General features: G+C 40.5%; 1 protein-coding gene across 1 annotated transcript in view; it reads left to right on the top strand.

Moving 5' to 3' along the window:
- Positions 1–2242: 2242 nt before the first annotated feature.
- Positions 2243–24634, top strand: part of CD44 (CD44 molecule (IN blood group)) — a 70264-nt gene continuing 47872 nt past the window's right edge. The window contains exon 1 of the mRNA XM_063437894.1: positions 2243–2442. Within this exon, the coding sequence (XP_063293964.1) occupies positions 2370–2442 (73 nt within the window). The 5' untranslated portion in view covers positions 2243–2369. The remainder of the gene's footprint in view (positions 2443–24634) is intronic.

Genomic DNA, 24634 nt, shown 5'->3' with positions numbered 1-24634 from the left:
GTCTGTGTGTGTGTGTGTGTGTATGACTGTCTGCCTCTGTGTGTCTGTGTGTATGACTGTCTGCCTCTGTGTGTGTGTCTGTGTGTATGACTGTCTGCCTCTGTGTGTATGACTATCTGCCTGTGTGTGTCTGTGTGTGTGTGTATGACTGTCTGCGTGTGTGTTTGTGTGTATGTATATGACTGTCTGCCACTGTGTGTCTGTGTGTATTACTGTCTGCCTCTGTGTGTTTGTCTGTGTGTATTACTGTCTGCCTCTGTGTGTGTGACTATCTGCCTGTGTGTTTTTCTGTGTGTGTGTGTGTGTGTGTGTGTATGACTGTCTGCATGTGTGTGTGTGTGTGTGTGTATGACTGTCTGCGTGTGTGTGTGTGTATATGACTGTCTGCCACTGTGTGTCTGTGTGTATTACTGTCTGCCTCTGTGTGTTTGTCTGTGTGTATTACTGTCTGCCTCTGTGTGTGTGACTGTCTGCCTCTGTGTGTATGACTGTCTACCTCTGTGTGTATGACTGTCTGCCTCTGTGTGTCTGTGTGTATGACTGTCTGCCTGTGTGTGTCTGTGTGTATGACTGTCTGCGTGTGTGTGTGTGTGTATGACTGTCTGCCTCTGTGTATATGACTGTGTGTGTGTCTGTGTGTATTACTGTCTGCCTCTGTGTGTGTCTGTGTGTATGACTGACTGTCTGCCTGTGTGTGTCTGTGTGTATGACTGTCTGCCTTTGTGTGTCTGTGTGTGTGTGTGTGTGTATGACTGTCTGCCTGTGTGTGTGTGTATGACTGTCTGCTTGTGTGTGTGTATGGCCGTCTGACTCTGTGTGTGTGTGTGTGTCACATACAACCAATACACGCATATCACACACTGTTAATATACCCATTACAAATATCACACATAGCATACATATCACACACAGTCATCACACGTACTATTACATACACAGACAACACAAACATAACAGCATACATGGATGACGGGGGGGGGGGGCGCTGTGAAGATTTTTCGCACAGGGCGTCTAAATGCCTAAGGCCGGCCCTGGGTGCATTGATTCAATGCATCTCTACAAGGAGATGCTGATTGGCGCAGTGCAGCGTTTTGCTTTTGATCTCAGTCAAGGGCCAGGAGTGGGGAAGGGGCCAGGTCGGCAAACCCAGCCGGTACTGGAATAAAGGTAAATTTGTATCATTTTTAATGGGGGCAAGAGGAGGTCGGGGGTCTAATTAGTGTTAAATAGTGATTGTATTCCTGACTTTATGGTGTTCCTTAAAATGTACAGACCGATTCAAATTGTATTGCTAGAGTGTTACAGTGATATTTGTACACAAAATCTGAAATATATTGTCAATCTCTGCAAATATTATCAATGTGAATTAATGACTATAAATACCAATTTAATCTCCAGTCTCCTTTTTTCCTGAACCAACTTGCGCAGTCACAGATTATGCATAATGACATCACATTTTCAAATACGAATACGGTCATGTAAGACTTCCTATAGTGTGTTTGAGATGCATGTGGGTTCGTATATTATCTCTGACTCTGCCTAGTCCAAAATCTCAAAACGTGGCACGAGTGTAGTGTTTTGTTTACAAGAAAGCTTAATAATATTATTATTCTCGATATTTATAAAGTGTCAATAAATTCAGCAGCAATATACTGTGGGGCTTATCTATAGAATCTTTTTAACCCCTTAAGGACACATGACATGTGTGACATGTCATGATTCCCTTTTATTCCAGAAGTTTGGTCCTTAAGGGGTTAAACATGCAATATTTTCAATAAAGAAATAATTGGGTGAGAAAGATAAATAAAATGAAATTTGGTTTTGTGTCGACAATGACAGTGTGACAGCCAATTTTAAGAACAAGATGCTTTTTAAAACCAAATGCTGCCATTTGCCATTTATGGGTGTGAATTTTCAGATTCTTAACCCTTTCCTTAGCCCATCTGGAGCAAGGCGAGCACGCACCCCCTCATCACGTTGCATGCACGTCTTGCATCGAAGGGTTAAGGCTGTTCCATATCTCAGGGATAGAGCAGGCACACAGAAGCTTCCTGTGTCAGATTACTTTTCATTAAACTCTTGCAAGTTTCCACTAAAGGGAGTCCCCTCTGCCAGTCCTTGGGCTCTAAACAGCACACATGGGACAAACTTCTCCCTCTTAAAGCCTGTAGTTTTTTTTCTCTCCTCTCTCTATGGGTGTGACTTTGACTCCCTCCCAGTTATGACACAACTTTGTTCCTTTGAATGGTAATATTAAGTCCTGCGAAGTTACAAGCTTCTTTTACTGCACAGTGGCTACACTTTGTTCTGAGTTATCCACAATTATCATTTGTTTTATTTAAATTAAAAAAAATCTGCCTTTTGACAAGATGATAACCAGGATGCTTTGGATTTATACAATTGGATTATGTTCCCTGATCACTTTTTGCCAAGGAGAGACAGGTAAGGTGATCAAAAATGCCAAAAATGCCATTATCTCCCTGGGACATATGTTAGTGTCCTTGGATGGATACATCTCATAGCCAGTTTACTAGAGATTGTTATTGTTTATCTTTATTTTTCTGATACGATTTTACATTAGTAAATTGATGAGCTTGTTTGAATCTGCTATCCTCTCTCTAAGCATGACAGTATCTGCAGACAGGAGACTTGGTCTCATTATTTGAAATTGGTCCATACATCCCCTAAGGATGGAAAATTGTGAAATGTATATATATATATATATTTTTTTTTTTTAGAATGTAGGAGTATAAAACATTCTGTCAGTTTAACATCTCCTAAGAATAGTAAGGATGTCATAAAAGCAGGCAAAGTCTCCATTATTTATCTTATCTCAGCCTGAAAGACCCAGTGATTGATAAAATCACAAGATGTTAAATAAAGTGAGCTATGTGTTCCAAGCAGAAATATACAGAGTTACAACTGCAATACCATTCCTTTTTAGGATATTCTTTGTTCTTTCAGCCTGGCTTTTCCAGACATTGTTTTTTTTTTGATGGGATAATAGCTGAGTTTATCAACCCTCAACCCTTTCACTGCTGGGAAGAAATGTGGATACCTTTTTTAAAGCAGGGGAACTCTTTGTTGTGAAAAGGAGGGAGGACACGTGCTCCTGAAATCAGTTCTGCAATGCATAGAGGTGCTGAGTATCTTGGCTATTTGCAGTGTGTATGGAGAAACTCAACGTTGTATTGTGGAAATTGCAATAGCTAAAACAGCTGTGGGTGGCTAATATCCAAAGCAAGGATTTATAGAGAGAACTCACATGTGCTACTTTGTAAAATAAATAATAAAATGAATGGAGACAGTTTTAAAAAGAGTCTATATGTTAGTGGGGGATGGAAGGCTCTGAAAATCACAGAGGACTATTTATAAATGGCAAAGTTCTAAAAGTGTCTCTTTAGACATAGCTTCCTGTTGTTTAAAATGAAGAGGACATCAGCAAAATGTCCTCACCTCTCTCAGGTGGGAGTCAGAGTGAGGGGTCAGAGTGTTTGTGTAAGATAGACAGGGTGTTAGAGATTTGTAAATATGAGAATGTGATGTTTTGTTCTTTAATGTTGTGGGAGGGGATTTAAGGATGGGGGAAAATGGATTTCTGCTAATCTGCATGTAATGTAATATCATATTCTAGACTCCCAGCCAGCCATGTGTCCAACTGTGCATTATGTACAGCGCTGCGGAATAGGTTGGCGCCTCATAAATAATAATAATAATAACTTGAGTTGTAAGAATTTGCCCATTCTTGCTCACTGATGTTAATGAGTGAGCTCATCTTTAGTGAATGGGAAGTAAATATATGGATGTATTGGAATGTTAAAATAATTGGGACAGATATTTGCAATATGTGCACAGGAGATATGAGCAGGAATGCTAGAATGCCAATATTTAATATTAATAGGAAATGGATTGAATTGGCGGAATCCGTCGTGGAGTTTCTGTTTATTTGTTTCCATTTCCCAGTAACAATAATTAAGAGTCTGGAAGCCCTTGGCTGACTGATTTATGATTTTGAAATTAGGGCGGTGGCTCCTTGATTCGAGTTGGATAAAAGGATATTAGGTATGACTCCCAGGGGTGTCGAGCTATGGCAGCACCCTCTACAGGGAGAAATACTGAACACAGGCTGACACATTCCACCAGGTTGGCATTTCAATGCCTGCTACATCTGCATAGTAACCTATGTTGGGCCCAAACTGGAGGATGCAACTTAACTCTTCAGAAACCATGTGCCCAACCTCAGACATGCCCTTCCACCTTCAACTAGAGATTTTCTTTCTTATATGTTTCTTCCACAGAATATCTGGTTTATTGTTGAATAACCAACGGTACCCAGCTATTGTGGGCTTAATAAACTCTGATCCTTAGTTAGCCAAATTCAGTATGTTGGTTTTGGATAATGGGAATTGTAGTCCACAACCAACTGAGTACTAGCAGATAGTCATCAGAAAGATCTAATTAACTTGATAGGTTATAAAAAAAAAAAAACATATAGGAGGAGATTTATAAAAGTGTCAATCAGTGTCAATCAGCTTTTTTAATGCCATCATTGATAAGTTGTCATGTCAGAAACACTTGGATTGCTGCATTATTTATTTATTTTATTTATAAAATATTTTACCAGGAAAGATACATTGAGATTTCTCTCGTTTTCAAGTATGTCCTGGGTCCACAAATCATTGCATTGTTACAGTTAGTGTACAATAAAATACAAAATTAATATACAATATATACAACATTTAACATAGAACAGGTAGGAAAAATATAATCAACCATGACAGGTACATTCTGTTTTGAGGTATGTAGAGATGGATCTCTTAAAGGACTTTAAACTTAGGGAAGATTTTAATTTGTGCGGGAGGTCGTTCCACAAATGCGGTGCTCTGTAGGAGAAGGAGGATCGGGCTGCTTTCTTTTTATATTGAGGTAGACTAAGTAAAGTGTTGGTACTGGATCGGAGGTTGTAGGAAGTGGGAACAGCCGGGGAAAGCATTGCGTTCAGGTAGGGTGGGAGTTTCCCAGAAAAGCTCTTAAACACAAGGCAAGAAAGATGAAGGGTGCGTCTGGATTCCAGCGACAGCCAGTTTAGTTCTTTTAGCATGTCACAATGGTGGGTCCTGTAATTACATTGTAGCACAAATCGGCAGAACGAGTTATACAATGTGTTGAGTTTATTAATGTAGGATTGCGATGCAGATGCATATACTACATCCCCATAATCAATGATTGGCATCAGCATTTGCTGTACAATCTTTTCCTTGACTGAAGGGCTTAGGCAGGATTTGTTTCTGTACAGGGCACCTAGTTTTGGATAAAGTTTAGATGCAAGCTTTTCTATGTGCAGGCCAAAAGATAGATTGGGGTCTAACATCATACCCAAGTATTTGAAAGAGTGGACTGTGGTCAGTGTGCCATTTGAAATTGTTTTGATGGATAGTTGAGAATTGTGTAATTTGTGTAATTTAGGTACTGTTCCAAAGATCATTGTGACAGTTTTGTCAGTGTTCAGGAACAGTTTGTTTTTTGCGATCCACTTTTCAACCTCTGTAAACTGGTCTTGGAGCACAGCCTCAAGCTGCGGTAGATCGGAATTGCTCGCATAGATTACCGTGTCATCTGCGTACATGTGTACATTTGAGGATTTGCAGACATTAGGCAGATCATTTATAAATAATGAAAATAGTAGGGGGCCGAGAATGGAACCTTGGGGAACACCACACGTGACTGGGAGAGGGAGGGAGTCGCTGTCAGAAATGGACACATATTGCGAGCGTTCCGATACATACGATCGAAACCAGTTTAGCGAATGATCACCAATACCTGAGTTTTTGAGTTTGTGCAGTAGAATGTCGTGGTCTACTGTGTCAAAGGCCTTAGCAAAATCAAGGAAAATAGCTCCAGTTAGGTCTCCTTGTTCCATGCCAGTTTGGATGTCATTGCAAACTTTTAAGAGGGCAGTTGTAGTGGAGTGATTTTGGCGAAAGCCCGATTGATCAGAGGTAAGATAGTTTGATTGTTGGTAATACTCACATAGTTGCGTATGGACACATTTTTCTAAGATTTTTGACAATACCGGGAGCAATGATATAGGGCGATAGTTAGAAACCAAGGTAGTGTCACCACTTTTATGGATAGGCACTACTCTCGCAGTCTTCCAGAGTTTGGGTAAGTATCCAGACACCAAGGATTCATTAAATAGAGTTGTGACGGGTTTAGCAATTGCCGGTGCACTGAGCTTCAACAGCATTGCTGGGATTTGGTCAGGTCCGGACTGGTTTTTCATTTTTAGATTATTAAGATGTTTTTCAATGACACTAACAGGTACAGGTCTAAAAGTGAACTTGTCTATATTGGGCGTTTGCAAATTTAGTGAGACCTGATCCACATTTGTAGTTTCAGGATGCGTGTCATTTATTAGCTTGGCAATCAGGGCAGTAGAGCATCCGACAAAATAATTGTTAAAGGCATTTGCTACATCTAAGGGAAGTTGCAGGGTTTGGTTATCCACTTTGACAGTGGAGGTTTGGGAGTGGATTGGGGGAGTTTGTAGTTTATTTATGACTTTCCAAAAGTTTCTAGGGTTTGAGATGTTATTGTTCAGATTGTCATAGAAATATTGGGCCTTGGCCAATTTTGTCTGTTTTGTGCATATATTTCGCCATTGTCTATATGCACAGTGATCATTCATAGAGCCAGTACGCTTAAACTTTGACCACAAAGAATCCCGAAACTGGTACATTTGGATGAGGTCAGCTGTGATCCAGTTCATATGTGCCCCTTTTACTCTCACCTTACGCAGCGGGGCATGCAGATTCCAAATTTGTAGGAGTTCAGACTGAAAGAATTCAACAGCACAGTCTAGATCCGGGATAATGTTTAATCTGTGCCATGGGAGGTTCTTGATGTCCTTTAGAAAGGATTCAAGATTAAATTTTTTGAAGGACCTTGTTATTTTAACCTTGGGAGCGGATTTAATAGCCTTAATTTTGCGCACACAGTACACTAAACAGTGATCACTGAAAGTGTTTGGGAGAACACCGGCCTCCTGGATTCTATCAGGAGCAGTAGAGAGAATCCAATCTAGCAGGGTATGGTTAAGGCTTTTAATGTTTATGCGAGTTGGGGAGGAGATTAATTGTGTTAGCTGCAAAGTCTTAAAAAGGGTGCACGAACTATTATTTTTAGGATTCAGCCAATCAATATTAAAATCTCCAAAGACCAACAGTTCACTTTTAGGGTTTTGAGCAATGGTTTCACTAAGGAGATGGGCTATGTCAGAAAGAGTATGCACAGGGGAGCTAGGTGGGCGGTAGATTCCTGCAACAATGATTGATTTACTGCACGGGATCTCAATTGTGCCAGAGAGGAAATCAAAAGTTGCAGGAGGATTAAGCTTTTGTAAAGGGGTAAACTTTATGGAATTGTCAACATAAATAACAATGCCTCCTCCTCTCTTTGCTCTGTCATTTCTAAAACATGAATACCCCTGTATTGCAATAGCGGTGTCTGGTATTTTAGTTGTTAGCCAAGATTCTGAGAGCACAATGATTTGTGGTTTGTAATGGGAACACCAGGCTTGCAGTGCATCCAGTTTAGGGAGTAAACTACGGATGTTGCAGTGCACAAAAGAGAGGCCTTTTTTAGTGGGGAGATTAGGACTAGAATTAGCTGGGGGACCTGGGTTAGACTCCACATCATTTGCAAGGGCGAGTAACATAAGGAATAGGAATTTGGACATAATTTTTGTTTGGGCACATAGTGAATGGGATACTTTATAATTTTGTGAGGTGGGGGTAGGAGGGCTATTTTTTAGAACTCTCCACCAGCACTCAGCAGATAAGTTACAGGAACAAAGCATGCCATGGTGTATGATAATTTGTTTTCCAGTTTGAGGTGTGTGCTTATGCTGGTAGTGGTGTGAACAAAATTGAATTGAAAAAAGGGTTATTAAGAATATCAGTATGGTTATATTTGGATTCATGTTAGTGGTATGAGGTGTGTAGTTGAAAATGAAAAACAGAAATTGTGAAAAACAAAAATTAAACAAAAAGTATATAGTATTAGTGTGTGAGATATCTATTTGTAGGGAGAGAGGGTATGTGTTCTATAGAGTTAAAAGCATGGAAGGGTGTGATGATCAGTGTTTGCACCTGTCAATTTCAAGAGGTTGAAAGTTATGTGGGAGACTATCTATAAATGTAGAATTAAGCATGGGGTGGGAGGGGCCCAAGTCTTCCAGAAGGCTACCTGTTTCAAATGGCCATGGAACAGCTGATGGAGCTCTGAGTTCTATGCTGGGCTTGGTATGTTTAAAAATCAGACTGTGGGGATTAAAAGAGATTAAAAGTGCAGTAGTGGTATAATAACTCCATGGTAATGCCAAGTGTGTTTGCAGTGTTTGTGGTGCTGTGTTAATGTGGGGTACAGCCGTATACCCTACATAGGTTTATGTATAGTTAGGGCTCTTAGAAGGGACCTAGGTTTACTGAATCTGTGTTATGGGGTACCTGCCTTGAAAATGATCTGTACTCTAACTCCTATAACTCTCAGACAGTTTGGTATCCCTAATCTCCCTAATTATAATTTTACCCTAACCATAAATAGCCAATAATCCTAACTACTCGTAAACGACGTACCCTCGCAATGTCACTATAAATGTTGCGGTTTATAAACACAGAGATATTAACACATGGCTGTAGAGATAATGGTATTAAAAAAGATCTTTTTAATGGGGACATTTCAGATTTACCATATATATCAGTAAAAAAAGTGAGAAAAAGTCCTAAAGGTGGAACAATAACTACTAAAACCACTGTGATCAGGGGGAGCATTCAACCGTTTTCGTAATGATTGCTCCAGTTTCTGTTAGTGAACGTTTAATAACAGGGTTCGTGTTGTGCTAGGCCCAATCAAAGCCCTGCATTATTAACATGCTATGTAATAGAATGTTATAGATCTATAATCTAAGTATCATGTGAGCATGGCTGTGCTATTCCTTGCTGGAGCTTGTCTACATACAATATGTACAGTGTTTTAGAGAAATTTCTCTGACTGAGTGCCCCTTATACTTTGTCCACCCCCTGTGTGCATGCACTGCTCACTTTAACCCTTTCAGTGATGGGAAGGGTATATAGCACACCCCCTTAGATATGGAAGGTTTTTTTGGGGATGAAGATGGATGGCGTTTGAATTAACCCTAAAATGTCGTTAGTGCAGCCAGAAGATGTGACAAGGCAAGGGTTAAACCAGAGATGCCCTCTGCTGTGTAAAGAATCTGTCCTGAGCAGATTGTGTGCTCTGTGCATGTGTGTAGCTCCTGGGGGCCCCGGGGCTGGAGCTGGGAGGGGGTGATGGAGAAACAGAGTCCCATTGTAATGCTGGATGCCTTTAGGTGTATTTCAGGAATCAATTATACAGCTCTCACCACAGCATTTACTTCGATCAGTTTGTCAGCAAATACAAGTATAAACAAACCCCATACTCCCTCCTCCCATAAGTAGGGTAACATCTAGCTAATGTGGACTACAATTCCCAGCAAGATTAGTCTCTCTGTGGACAATAAAGGATGGGACGGATTGGAATTGCAGACTTTCTGAGCTTGATGTCTAACCCTGTATCATTCACTCTATTACTCAGTCCCAGACACAGCAATGATTAATGGGTGTGGTATCACTGTGCTTTAATAGTTTGCAAAGTTTATTTAGCCCATAATTGGGTAATCAAAGCTCAGTACCTGGTTTACCACATAGTTTTGTTTCACTAGTTTTTGTTTTCACTCATTGTTTGGGGGGTGTTCATCCGAAAATGCAAACTAACCGTAACAATTCTTCATTCATTGCTTCACTCACCTTAATATCACTGCACCCTGCTTAACACCACTGCATCACCCTTAGTATTACCACATGTGTATTAACACCACTGCATTATTATTATTATTATTTTATTATTTATATAGCGCCATCAGATTCCATAACATCACCCTTAGTATCACCACACTTGTCTTAACACCACTGCACCCTGCTTAACACCACTGCATTACCCTTAGTATTACCACACATGTATTAACACCACTGCATTATCCTTAGTACCACTGCACCCTGCCTAACACCACTGCACCCGTTTAACACCACTGCACGGTACTTAACGCATTAACCTTAATAACACCACACTCATCCTAACACCACTGCACTCTAGTCAACACCACTGCACCCTGTTAATACCACTGCATTATCCTTAATAACACCGCACTCGTCTAAACACCACTGCATTCTTCTCAACACCACTGCACTCTGCTTAAAGGACCACTCTAGGCACCCAGACCACTTCAGCTTAATGAAGTGGTCTGGGTGCCAGGTCCCTCTAGGATTAACCCTTTTTATTATAAACATAGCAGTTTCAGAGAAACTGCTATGTTTATACTGAGGGTTAATCCAGCCTCCAAAACCTCTAGTGGCTGTCTCATTGACAGCCGCTAGAGGCGCTTGCGTGCTTCTCACTGTGAAAATCACAGTGAGAGCACGCAAGCGTCCATAGGAAAGCATTTTAAATGCTTTCCTATGCGACCGGCTGAATGCGAGCGCGGCTCCTGCCGCGCATGCACATTCAGCCGATGACGTCGCAAGGAAGAAGGAGAGGAGGAGGAAAGCTCCCCGCCTGGCGCTGGAGAAAGAGGTAAGTTTAACCCCTTCCTCCCCCCAGAGCCCGGCGGGAGTGGGTCCCTGAGGGTGGGGGCACCCTCAGGGCACTCTAGTGCCAGGAAAGCGAATATGTTTTCCTGGCACTAGAGTGGTCCTTTAACATCACTGCACACTAGCTAATATCACTGCCCCTTCCTTTACATCACTGCACTCTGCTTAACACCACAGCACTCTACTTAATACCACTGTATTACTATTCACAGTTATTTCAAAATCATTTTCTTTTTTGGGCCTGGGCTTTATCCATCTATCTCTCATACTGTTCCTTCCCGCCTCTTCTAATCTAATCTTCTTCTGCTCTCATTCATCTAATCATTTTTTAAACTCATATATATTATTTTGTCTTTGCTTGCACATTTTATCCATAGTATTTCTTTCTTTGCTGGCCTCTGATTGGTTAGAGGAAGCATTGATGCGCTCTGCCACGGCCTATGATTATATTGTGGTCCTCTGGAGTAAAATGGCACAAAACAGGACAGTTACGGTATGCAACTTACATTTCTAATAACTCAGCAAAACACAGAAAGCACAGAATTAATAAAGAGAAGTAGTGGTGGCATCAGAGTCTGTTTCACAATGCTAGTAATTATGAGAAGGATTCCACTGCAAATATTTGATAAATTGCTTGCATCTGAACAATTTGTCTTTCAGTGGTTGAATCAGATTCAAATTGTATGAAGTACATTGGAACCTCATTACCTCCTGTGACTAATCTCCACCCTTGGCAACCATAGAATATTCTACTTCGGAAATACCCCAATCTGTACAGCGACTGATCACAAGCGTCAATAATCAACATTCCATTTCTAGAAGCCTCATCCCTCACAGCTTTATGCAACTCCATCAACCAAGCTCCCATTGTCCACAAACCAATTCATTATTCAAACGTGAATTTCACATCACATCCTCTTCTGGAGTCAAATTGTTTTTGACAATTATCCCCATTCTCATCAACCAACATTTGACATTTTTGTAATTATTTAATTTAAGCATGACAACAAATGCATAAACATTAGTGTCATGTTATGCAAATAATAAACACAAATAAGGTAATGACTGTTCATTCCATGTGACCTATCTCTGTCTCTCTAAACCAGCAAATACATATGTTTCATTAAAAAAGATGTTCAAAGAAAGGTAGGAGGCACCTCACAATTTAATCAGAATGCTCTGTACTAATTCGGATTGGTGAAATCATCCAATGGAGACCATAAGATTATTATCCCTAAGTTTTGCGTGAATTTTACGTAAGGTGGGAACTAATGGTTTGAGCCAATGTAACGGCAGCAATACTGATTTTTATCATTATACATAATTAGAATCCCTGAAAGTCTCGATGAATCCATTGATCGACCTGGATAATGAGAAAGATCCCTGGTACAGTTTAAAAGGTCTTTGAAAATGCCATCCTAGTAAATTTAGAATTGCTTCCAGTAGTCAGTAATCACTGGACAGCTCCACCACATATGGAGATACATTACTGCATCACTCCATTGTTCATCTGCAGGAAACGATGCAGTACCTTGCAAACTAAGATTGGTCAGTTGTTCACCCATTCTGAAAAGCTTAAAGGGACACTATAGTCACAAGAACCACTACAGCTTAACGTAGCAATTCTGGAGCAAATAGCTTGTGCCTGCAGCATCAGCAATGAAAATGCGGTCTTTTCTGAGAAAAAGCAGTATTTCTACTGCTGCCTATAACCACCTCTTGTGGCGGACACTTGAACAGCTTCCTGGGTTCAGTCCTGCAAAGATTGCAGGATCGACATTCAGTGCCTCCACGCTTTGCATGGAGACGCTGAGCACTCCCCATAGAGCTGCATTGAATCAATGAATCCCTGTGAGAAGATGCTGTTGGACGCAGCACAGTGATTTCCTGCGCATGTGCACTAGCCTTCCAAAGTTTGCCAATTGGATTGGTTGAAATCATCAATACCATTGCTGGGCGTAGTTCAGGTTACCCTAAGCCTTGGAATGAAAGCAAATCTAGTTGCAAATTAACAATATAAAAACACCTTTGAGATGAGCTCTTGTCACATAAACACTGAAAGAACGTAAGTTCCTTGGTGGCCACCTACTAACATTGGAAATAAATTCTCATATCTGAAGGCACTGAAAAAACCCACAGTATGACTTGTTTCTACAAATCTAATAAATAAATGTTTAAAATATCTGCATTTAAGCCCCATGCACACAACCTAGAAGGAATTTCTATTTAATGCAATATTGGAGACATGGAAAAAGGCATTTATAGTAAAAAAAAATTTGAGGCGAGCTCTGTCTCTTCAGACATTAAGATGAATTAAGAATTGCTGGGCAGCCTGTCCTCCGTAAGGTCTTTTGGGGTTTTCTTAACAAAATATATAACTGGGGGCAGTTGGAACCCATAACAGTACATTCCAGGTCATCCAGCACCTCTGTACCAGATTATCTGTGCTAGTTGTGCTGCATAGCAATCCATAATTAAGTTAGGAAGACCTAATCCACCCTTTAATTTGGTTCAGTAAAGTAGTTTTCCAGGTAATTCTGTGTCTCCGAATTATTATTCCAAATAACGGAATCTACACTGGATTATAAGCAGCGGGGTGAGGGGGTGTAGTGGCTGAGGATATTAGTGTGATTTCAGTAAGGAACAGAAGATTGCAACTGTTACTGGTATATTTACCAAAGGGATAATTATCAGGAATTTAAGTTAAAAAACTATGCTTCCCTACTCTGACCCACATAGACGTAACTAAACTTAGGATACTGTTTCCTATCATGGTCTTGCATTATTGGAGACGGCCTAACCAAGCTGTTTAGTCAGAGCGTTTACCGCGGCATAGCCGACCATCAGCACCTAGTCAGGTTGCATGTTATATATGAGTTTCCTGCACACCGGGTTAACCGACAATAGGCGATATGGCCGAGGGACTTCCTCAGGTAGGCAATGGCGCAAATTGTCCCCACTGCAAAATCGCTAGTGTCACTCATTGTGCCCGGGTAACTTGGCATACCCCTATTCTACCACGATAGCTTCCAGACCTCTACCATAGGGACTCAAGACGCAGTCGGCAGTAATGCACATAAGCAGAATGTTATATTTCTCTCACTGGCTCAACCCCCTTTGATAGAATTTACAAATGTGTTGCCTGATCATATACCAAGTTACGTTTAACGTGAAGGTTACTACACTGTCTGTTCCTGTGATTGCGACCGAGCAAAAATGTTAAACTATGTACAATCACTCACACTCACACATAACTCTCACTCTGCCTCACTCTCTTTTCCTCTGTGCCAGACGCGTGCCATGTTGTTTCTTATATACTGCTGGTTACCTATCGACTTTTACACATGGGGCCATGGGCCACAGCTCTAACTAGTCATAATATTATGCAGCTTGCCACACTCCCATCATATTTATGCCGCATAACACTGCAAGTAGCAATTAGTCATGAAGGTTTAGTCTTTGATGCATGTTCTGTTCCTGAATTTAAAAAAAAAAAAACTGTGCGGAACTCTCAGATGTCACATTATGCACTGTATGTTGAAACACCATATATCAGTTTACCACTACTGTGACGAATTGAAACTATCTGTTAATTTGTGCACAACAAAAATAAAGAATTAAAAAAAAAAAAAACTATGCTTCCAGTTTAGTTATTTCGGTTTAAAAATTGAAATTAATTTTGAATTCCTGAAATGTCTCACTTGAGTGAATAACCCTAATAGATATAAAAAGGCCACGAACAGAAATGACTCCATAGGGCACAGGAGAAGGGGGCAGCTTTGTGTGGGTATGCTATTAGCGAGGGTACAGGGTTTTTCTTGGTTGTGAGATACACGAGGTGGGCACAGGGAGAGAGAAAGACCAGGGATTGGGGACATGTCACAGGCAGAAAGTTACTGAAAAGAATACAAAATAATAGCAGAGGGAAGTGGGACTTGTGGTGTCAAACTTTGTTTTTGCCTTGGATTAAGCAGAAGTGCTTCTTTAGAGAAAGTAAAGACATTCATGAGAGTTTCAAGCAAGATTTATTGATGTGCATGAATAATAGTTTAATGAGGACATTGTGAGCTAGATCACCATAATTCTCAATTTTAATTATATAAAGGTGTGAGAAGCACCAATAGTGCATTACCCGGATGATTCACGGTTGCACATAACCACAGCGTACTGTTCTGCCTCTGTGGGTGCGGTTTTAGAGAAAGGTTGACGTTTCAGTTCGAATTGTGGGCACAGGTCAATCCACATACAGAGCTGTGTGATACACTCATACACTACACTGGGATACGGGTATCAGTGTGAGACTCTGAATTAGTTCACCCGTTAATGTCAGCAATATCCCACCATCCCAGGACCTCTTAATGTATCATTCCTGGTAAAAGGCTTTATAAATAAATAGATAAATAACTACTATCAAAGGAGAGCAGGGGTGGAGCTTACCCACTTAAAGGGCAATCGAAAAGATAAAAGGTAAATTTGCATTTGATATCCTAGTCCAGTTTGATTGTCAGCTCCATAGTCAATGTTTATAATGACCACAACTCATGTTTATGAGTTAACGGAACATTCCAAGCACTATAGCTACTTCGGCCCGCTGTTGTGGTTTTGAGCAAGGAGTGCCCTGGCAGCCTCTGAGTAATTAGTCAAACCAATTAAGAACTATTAAAGAATATACTTGAGTTCTGCTGGTGGGTGCTCATAGCGACTTACCCTGGTGCTGATAGTTCCTACAGGGGCCTTTGAGCACTCTCAACCAATGAGTGCAGCCCTCCACTGCTAGACATAGGTCAATGGCAGAGTTTTCAGCAGACGGGAAGGCTGTGGTGGCAAAGTGGCAGAACTACGTACTCTTGGAGGACTTCAGGGCACACCAATTGGCTGTAGGAATTACGGTGCATGGAATGTAACTTTAAACTATGACAGGTGACTTCAACTTCTGACGTGGGGCTCAGGACATGATGTCAAGCCTCGAATTTAATGTTGAGAAGGGGGCAGGCATCCGACAGCCAACCTATCACAGGTAGGATGGGTTAGCAGAGATTATATTCAGACTATATATAAAAATGAAAGTTCTTATCCAAACAGAAAGCTTTATAGTTATAGTTTTGCAGCACTTTTATACAAAGCTCTATGTAAGTAGACCCGTGAGCTTACAATCTAAAAGAGTGTGATTATCGGTACAGTTAAATTTATCCAGGGAATCCCAGCCCTGATAGCACTGTCTGTGTGACCATGAATCTCCCAGATGCTTCTTTATGCTCCCATGAGGCATGAATCAACTGGCCCACAGGGAATTTGCCAGTTTTGTCCTGTGCCCACTCTCGGTACACAATACAGCCATCATATTTATTTGCTGTGAGACACATCTACGTGTGTACATTGTGTTTCATATTTCTCTTGCTTTAGTTTAGAATGTTTACTTTTAGACAGAACTCTAAAAAATCTACACAATATAACAATCGTTTAATAAAAAATGAATTCTAACAGAGAGTTACTCCAGGTACATACTACCCTTTCGCGATCACTCTTAGCCTTTATTTTACATGAAACCCTATCTCTGTATTAGAGGAGGGAGCGCTGTAAGAAGGTGAATTAGAAAGCTTTGTCTTTCTGGCAGAGGCGAGAGATACAGGAACCGCCACCTACAAACCACAAAGCGGAACTTAACCCTTTATACAAGAGAGCATTGAGATATATGTTGTGTTTTGCTTTCTTCCCCAACTTCCTCTGCTGGTAAATGTGTGCTTTTGCTGATTAAGTTGTGCATACGTTCTGAAGATGATCATAATATGGAGTGAAAATACCACAGAAAATATTATGCAGAAGGTCACACCCTGATTAACATTGTAAAATACATATGTTGACATTTTCTGCAAACTCGAGCTACCTAGAATATCGTATTTATTGTCAAATTGTAGAAAAACAACAGTTTGCACTTAAAGGGACACTATAGTCACCAGAACAACTCCAGCTTATTGAATTTGTTCTGGTGAGTAGAATCCTTCCCTTCAGGCTTTTTGCTGTAAAAACTATCTTTTCAGAGAAAATGCAGTGTTTACATTACAGCCTAGTGATACCTTCACTGGCCACTCCTCAGATAGCTGTTAGAGATCCTTCCTGGGTCATGGCTGCCTAAAATGCATCCAAACATTCAGAGTCTCCTCCCTCTGCATGCAGACACTGAACTTTCCTCATAGAGATTCATTGATTCAATTCATCTCTATGACTATGAGGATATGCTGATTGGCCAGGGCTGTGTTTGAATCATGCTGGCACTGCCCCTGATCTGCCTCCTTGTCAGCTTATGGCTTGAATACAGTAAGATTTTGCTATATTTATGGAGGCATGAGGAGCCCAGGGGGCTAGATGGTGGTTTTAACACTATAGGGTCAGGAATACATGTTTGTGTTCCTGACCCTATAGTGATCCTTTAAACATGAGCCTTTATGGCATTATAATCATCAAGTATTATAATCTGTTTTAGGATGATGAGGAATGTAGTCTAAAAAAATTTAAAGTAACAACATTTGAAATAAGCACGCAAGTGAACTGGGGTGTAGTGTTCCATTTTTAAACTTCAATCCAATGAACACATTGTCATTGCAGCATCACTCAGTAGGGGTAGGCAACTTTCAGCTCTCCAGATGTTGTGGACAACATGTACCATGATTCTTTGACAGCATTATGGCTGCAAGAGCAATATAGGAGGTGTAGTCCACAACATCTGGAGTGCCTAAAGTTGCCTACGCCTGCTTCTAGTGAATGGTGACAGCTGTCGCTCAAAAGTTTCATGTCAACATTCTAAATGTATACTGCTTAGAGCCGAGTCCAATCTTACAGCCGTATAGATATTTATTATACATTCGCTAATGGAAGAATTATCAGGAATGCAATGGCAATTCGAAGTAAATATCAAATTTAAGGCCAAAGTAGTGGAACCAGAAGCATAACTGATTTGGTGAATTTTTCTAGTTTGGTTATTTTGGGCTTGAATTTGAAATGTACTTTTATTACCACAAACTCCTGACACTTCTCACTGTAGTTAAAGGGACACTATAGTCACCAGAACAACTGCAGCTTAATGTAGTTGTTCTGGTGAGTATATTAGTTCCCTTCAGCCTTTTTCATGTAAACACTGCCTTTTCAGAAAAAAGGCAGTGTTTATATTGCCTTTACGGACACCTCCAAGTGGCAACTTCTTATTTGGCCACTGGAGGTGCTTCCTGGGTCAGTGCTGCCTAAAATGCAGCACTGACGTTCAGTGCTGAATTTCCTCATGGAAATGCATTGATTCAATGCATCTCTATGAGGAGGTCCTGATTGGCCAAATGGATTGGCTAAAAATGGGCCATTTTAAATATGTCACAAAGGAGGCGGACCTGCGCGGCGCTGGAAATAAGGTGAGTTTTAAACTTTTTTAGGGGGGCTAAGGGGGGGGGGGGGGGGCAAGCTACCTAAATGCTGGGTTTTACACTATAGGGTCAGGATTACATGTATGTGTTCCTGACCCTATAGCGTTCCTTTAATAACCCTTTTAGTGTATTTTCATAATTCCACTTATAAGGTACTGGTGTACGAACAAATACACAGTTCTTTCTAGATTAAAGGGACACTATAGTCACCTGAACAACTTTAGCTTAATGAAGCAGTTTTGGTGTATAGAACATGCCCCCTGCAGCCTCACTGCTCAATCCTCTGCCATTTAGGAGTTAAATCCCTTTGTTTATGAACCCTAGTCACACCTCCCTGCATGTGACCTTGCACAGCCTTCCATAAACACTTCCTGTAAAGAGAGCCCTATTTAGGCTTTCTTTATTGCAAGTTCTGTTTAATTAAGATTTTCTTATCCCTGCTGTGTTAATAGCTTGCTAGACCCGGCAAGAGCCTCTTGTATGTGATTAAAGTTCAATTTAGCGATTGAGATACAATTATTTAAGGTAAATTACATCTGTTTGAAAGTGAAACCAGTTTTTTTTTCATGTAGGCTCTGTCAATCATAGCCAGGGGAGGTGTGGCTAGGGCTGCATAAACAGAAACAAAGTGATTTAACTCCTAAATGACAGTGAATTGAGCAGCGAAATTGCAGGGGAATGATCTATACACTAAAACTGCTTTATTTAGCTAAAGTAATTTAGGTGACTATAGTGTTCCTTTAAGATGTACATACGTGCAGGATGTTAATATGCTAACATTATATCCTCCATGAACTTCAAAGGCTTATTAAACGTGCAAAAGCTATATCAGACACACCTTAATGTATTGTAATGGTACTGTCTGTGGGCATTAATGTTCAATATCAAAATTTGAAATAAAGATAATTTTTTTAAGAGAAAAGGGGAAAAATGCAGTAAAATTGAGGAAAGAAAACAAAAAGACATTGTTCTGCCTCAGTTGGTGGGATGTTGTGGTCTTCCTTGAAAAGTGGGGCCCAACTTTGGCTATGCAGAATTCTTCTAAAGGCTTAGAACAGATTCCTGAGAAAATAGTTTAAGAACAGCTAGAGGTCAGAGGTCGCTCACCCCTGTTCTAAAAGAAGCTAAACTTTAAAATGCTGAATGTGGCTCTTAGACAGAAGTCGGAAATCGATGATAGATGCACTCATTAGGGTAGGGATATGTGGAGCGTGTGTTCTTCGAGTTTTGTCTTCGTAAGGAAATCGTTCGGCTATAGAGAGGGCAAGAAAACAAAAGGATAACTTCATTTAAAGCAATTATTTAAAGGTTAAAAAAAGAAACGTATTGAAACTAATTACTTCAAAGTGCTTCCTTTTCTAAACAAAGAAAAGAAAGAAAATGAAAAAACGTAGGAAATAAGGGTGGCTTACGGTAGGAAGCAAGAGAGGCGATAGTTTTCTGGAAATAGAAAAAGGCCAATATTACTTAAGTTTTTCTAAAGAGGTTGGTTTCTGAAACGTCAAAGAGCAGGAAAAGGTAGATTCCCATATATTTTAAAACTACAACTTCCATGCTTTGTCATTCTAAAAGCATGCAAAGCATCATGGGATTTGTAGTTTTACAACATCTGGGAATCTACATTTTGGCCACCCCTGTCATAGAGTATGAAGAATCATTTGGCTGAAGTCTCATATTGGGGTATCCCTATACCTCCCAAGTGTCCCTATTAAGGAGGGACAGTCCCTGTTTTTAGCCCAAATCCCACTGTTCCTCTTCACATCAGTGATACTTACTCCCAGTAATGTGTCTTTAAACCCTTAGTGACCAGACCGCTTTTCAATTTTCTTACCGTTTGGGACCAGGGCTGTTTTTTACATTTCTGCGGTGTTTGTGTTTAGCTGTAATTTTTCTCTTACTCATTTACTGTGCCCACACATATTATATACAGTTTTTCTTGCAATTAAAGGGTCTTTCTAAAGATAACATTATTTTCATAATATATATATATATAATTTACTATAAAAAACATTATAAAATATGATGAAAACAATTTAAAACAAAACACTCTTTTTCTAACTTTGATCCCCAAAAATCTGTTACGCATCTATAACTGCCAAAAAACAACTGTGCTAAATGGTTTCTAAATTTTGTCCTGACTTTAGAAATCCCCAATGTTAACATGTTCTTAGATTTTGTTTTGGAAAGTTATAGGGCTATAAGTACAAGTAGCACTTTGCTATTTCCAAACCATTTTCTTTTCAAAATTAACGCAAGTTACATTGTAACACTGATATCTGTCAGGAATCCCTGAATAACCCTTCACATGTATATATTTTTTATAAGGAGACAACTTAAGGTATTAAACCTGGGGTATTTTTGACCCTTCAATGCAACCATTTTACCACCAATTTATGCCACATAAAAAAAAAAAAAAATTGGTGTGTTCTTGCCAATATGTGTTCAGCAACATTTCCTGAGTACAGTGATACCCCTCATGTATAGGTGTGTCGGGTTCTCTGGGGGCTAAAAGACCTTATTTGGACGGTGCGCATTCCAGTTTTCCAACTTGGAATTTTCACAGCTGGTCATCATGCACCCATGTCCTATTTGGGACATTTTTTAAGCCGACCAATGTAATTTACCCGCATCAAACCATATATTTTTTTTAAAGTAGACAACCCAGGGTATTCAATATGGGTTATGTCCAGTCTTTTTTAGTAGCCACTTAGTCACAAACATTGGCATAAATTAGAATTATATATTTGTTTGTGTTAAAAATGCCAAAAACTATTATGAACGCTAACTTTGGCCAGTGTTTGTGACTAAGTGGCTTCTAAAAAAGACTGAACATACCCTAGTTGCAATACCTTGGGTTGTCTACTATTGCAAATGGTATGCCATCATAATTCTCATTCCTGGGCTACCATACACTCTCAGGGGCAACATAACCAACCTGGCAAATTTCAATGTGAAAAAACTGCCTTATATTTGACCCTGTAACTTTCAAAACCACTATAAAACCTGTACATGGGGGGTCTGTTATACTCGGGAGACTTCACTGAACACAAATATTAGTGTTTCAAAACAGTAAAATGTATTACAACAATTATATCATCAGTGAAAGTGCCGTTTGTGTGTGAAAAGTCCAACACAGTCACTTTCACTGACAATATCATCACTGTAATATGTTTTACTGTTTTGAAACACTAATTTTCACTAATTTTTTTTTTGAAAACAGTACCCCCCATGTACAGTGCCGGATCCGGGGGGGGGGGGGGGCAACAGGGCAATTGCCCCCCCCCCCCCCCCCCCCCGAGAAAATCGACGGTCTCCCTCTCCCCTGTCAGCACATGCAGGCGCTAGTCCTGCAATGTGCCTGCGGACCGGGGAGGGAAATCAGAAATCTCCCTCCCCGTCCGCAGGCACTATGCTGGCAGCCGGCAGGGGAGGGAGGGAGAGAAGACCTGGGAGCTCAGCCTGCAGCTCCCCTGGGTCCTCCTCTCGCGAGCATGGAGCGTTGCCGCGGTTACCACGGCAACGCTCCAAATCTCGCGAGAGTGAACTCTAGCCTGAAGCTGCAGGCTAGAGTTTACTCTCACCACTGGGACCACCAGGGATTCCCCACTGGAAAAATAGGGATGGAGAAGTGTCCCCCCTCCTCCCTCAGTAAAGGTAAGAAGGGAGGTAGGACATAATGAATATTCATTTTAAAAAGCATATTATAAAAAAAGAAAACCCTAGCCTTCTTATCACACACACTCACACCCTACACACACACACTGAAAGCATATGGAAAGCATTGGATTGGCTAAAATCGGCACGGGGCGGGGTCAAATGCTGTTTTGGCCAATCAGGACCTCCTCATAGAGATGCATTGAATCAATGCATCTCTATGAGGAAAATTCAGCCTGTCCATGCAGAGCGTGGGGACGCTGAACGGCAGGGCTGCTTACTGTGCAGCACTGAGCCAGGAAGCCCCTCCAGTGGCCATCTGAGGAGTGGCACTTGGAGGTGTCCCTAGGGGCAATGTAAACACTGCCTTTTCTCTGAAAATGCCTGAAGGGAGCTATTATACTCACCAGAAGAGCTACATTAAGCTGTAGTTGGTCTGGTGACTATAGTGTCCCTTTAAATATAGTGCCAGCAAATTAAATTCTCTGGACTTTTGGCCTTGGTTGTCAGGGAGGTCCCCCAAATTGCAATCAATAAAATTACTTAATTATGTAAAAACAGTGCTGCGCAGTAACACCTCTAGGTGCAGTCACTCAGACGGCCACTAGAGGTGCTTCCTGGGTCAGTACTGCACAGTGTCTCCACATTCTGCATGAAGACACTAAACATTCCCCATAGAGAGTCATTGCTTCAGTTGATGAGAAGATGCTGATTGGCGCAAGGTACCGTTTTGCAGCACATGCACAACAGCCTCCCAATGCTTTCAAATGGGAAGGAATATGATTGGCTGAGATCATCAAGCTGAGATGCATGGCCAGGCAGGTCCAACCATTGTGAGAGCGGCATTGGCGTTGGGGAAAAAGGGGTGTAAAACCACCTTTCCCATGCGATCGGAGTGGGCTGGTCACCTAAATAGTTAAACACGATGACAGGAATACATGTTTGTATTCCCAGCACTATAGTGAATGCATTGCAATGCAGAAAAAAATGTTCTCCATGAATACACGAGATTGGAAGGGAACCTATTAAAAAGGGACTCCTTGCCCAATCCTTGTACTCGGTTACATTGCTCCCAGCATCCCTCAGTACATCCCTCCTTGCCATCTCCTCTAATAATCTCAGTAACTTTCATTATTAATTACATTGTGTATGGGATGCTTTTACTATCTATTATTAACATTCATGTCCAAATTGTTGCCCACCTCTCTGAATCTCAAAAGGTTTAAAGAAGATTTGGGAGCCAAGACAGCTTTGTCCTGCTGTAAAACCAGCTATTCCAGTGGGCCCCTAGAGTAACACAGAGGCTACATAAAACAATGACTGTGGATTAGGAACGATTATTCCAGATCTTACAAGATGACCCACACTTCCTAAATAAATATTAGCCTGCTGTCGGATCAAGAACACATTCCCAGCACTTTCTGATGTTGGACCAAAGATCAGTATGCCAAAATCCCTCTAACAAGTATATAATTTAAATCTCGCTGCTGCTGATCTGCAATATATATTTCTTCTTAGATAAATCGCAGTTTTTTTTATGCCGTGTTTAAATTAATATTAATTGATTATAATAGTGAAACAAAGAATCATCCTTTTAACCCTTTAACGCTGGTTGACAGAGGTATGGCCAATTTATTGCCAAGGGTTAAAGGGACACTATAGTCACCATAACAGTCACCATAACAACTACAGCTTATTGAATTTGTTCTGGTGAGTAGAATCATTACCTTCAGGCTTTTTGCTGTAAACACTGTCTTTTCAGCCTAGTGATAACTTCACTGGCCACTCCTCAGAAGGCTGTTAGAGATCCTTCCTGGGTCATGGCTGCCTAAAATGCATTCAAACATTCAGTGTCTCCTCCCTCTGCATGCAGACACTGAACTTTCCTCATAGAGCTTCATTGATTCAATTCATCTCTATGAGGAGATGCTGATTGGCCAGGGCTGTGTTTTAATCATGCTAGCTCTGTCCCTGATCTGCCTCTTTGTCAGTCTCAGCCAATCCTATGGGGAAGCACTGTGATTGGATCAGTCTACCACTTCTGATGATGTCAGCAGACTGCTTGTTTTTCGGAGGCAAACAGCATGCAGATCTACAGCTTCAGGCTTGAATACAGTAAGATTTTGCTATATTTATGGAGGCATGAGGGGCGCATGGGGGCTAGATGGTGGTTTTAACACTATAGGGTCAGGAATACATGTTTGTGTTCCTGACCCTATAGTGATCCTTTAAAACCATTGCTATTACAGAACACTAACTGATACACTGTCCCATTTATTGGATGTGCAACTGTTCCAATCTTGGGCTGTTATTGGAAAGTTGATGGACTTTTAAAGAATGAGCGGTCAATTCACACATACATTTAAAAAAATGTTTTATTAGCGTTGTGTGGAATTTTCAGCTTGGTAAAAAATAGAATTTCCACAATGGTAAAGACTTGCCTCCATATCTACCAAATAATGGCTTAAACAACGCAAAATCAAAAGTCTTAACAGAACACATTCTCAATTATCTTTGCTTGGAACTGAAGAATGCAATTAAACCAACACTTTTATATGTGAAGAATGCCCAGAACAGGCGAAAATCCCACAGGAAATGTGCTACGACCTAATTAAACGCTGTATAATGGTTCTTCTCACCAATACCAAAGACAACTGGTAAACATGAACATTAAAAAAGGCCTGCGTTTGATTCTGAAATTTCATTTTCCAAATATGTATTTTTTTTTTCATTTTTTTTATATCAGACTGTTTGAAATAGATTTAAATGTTATTCATAAATATATATTTAAAAATGACATGTCTTACGTTTAGCTATCCAAGCTGAAAGAAATATCTCAATTGGGAGAACTTATTTCGAATTTGGCTATTTTGGTCTAAAATG

Source organism: Pelobates fuscus, chromosome 12 (genome assembly GCF_036172605.1).
Source record: "Pelobates fuscus isolate aPelFus1 chromosome 12, aPelFus1.pri, whole genome shotgun sequence".
Lineage (NCBI taxonomy): Eukaryota > Metazoa > Chordata > Amphibia > Anura > Pelobatidae > Pelobates > Pelobates fuscus.
Note: the sequence above shows the minus strand (reverse complement) of the source record. Positions and strands in the feature narration are given on the sequence as shown.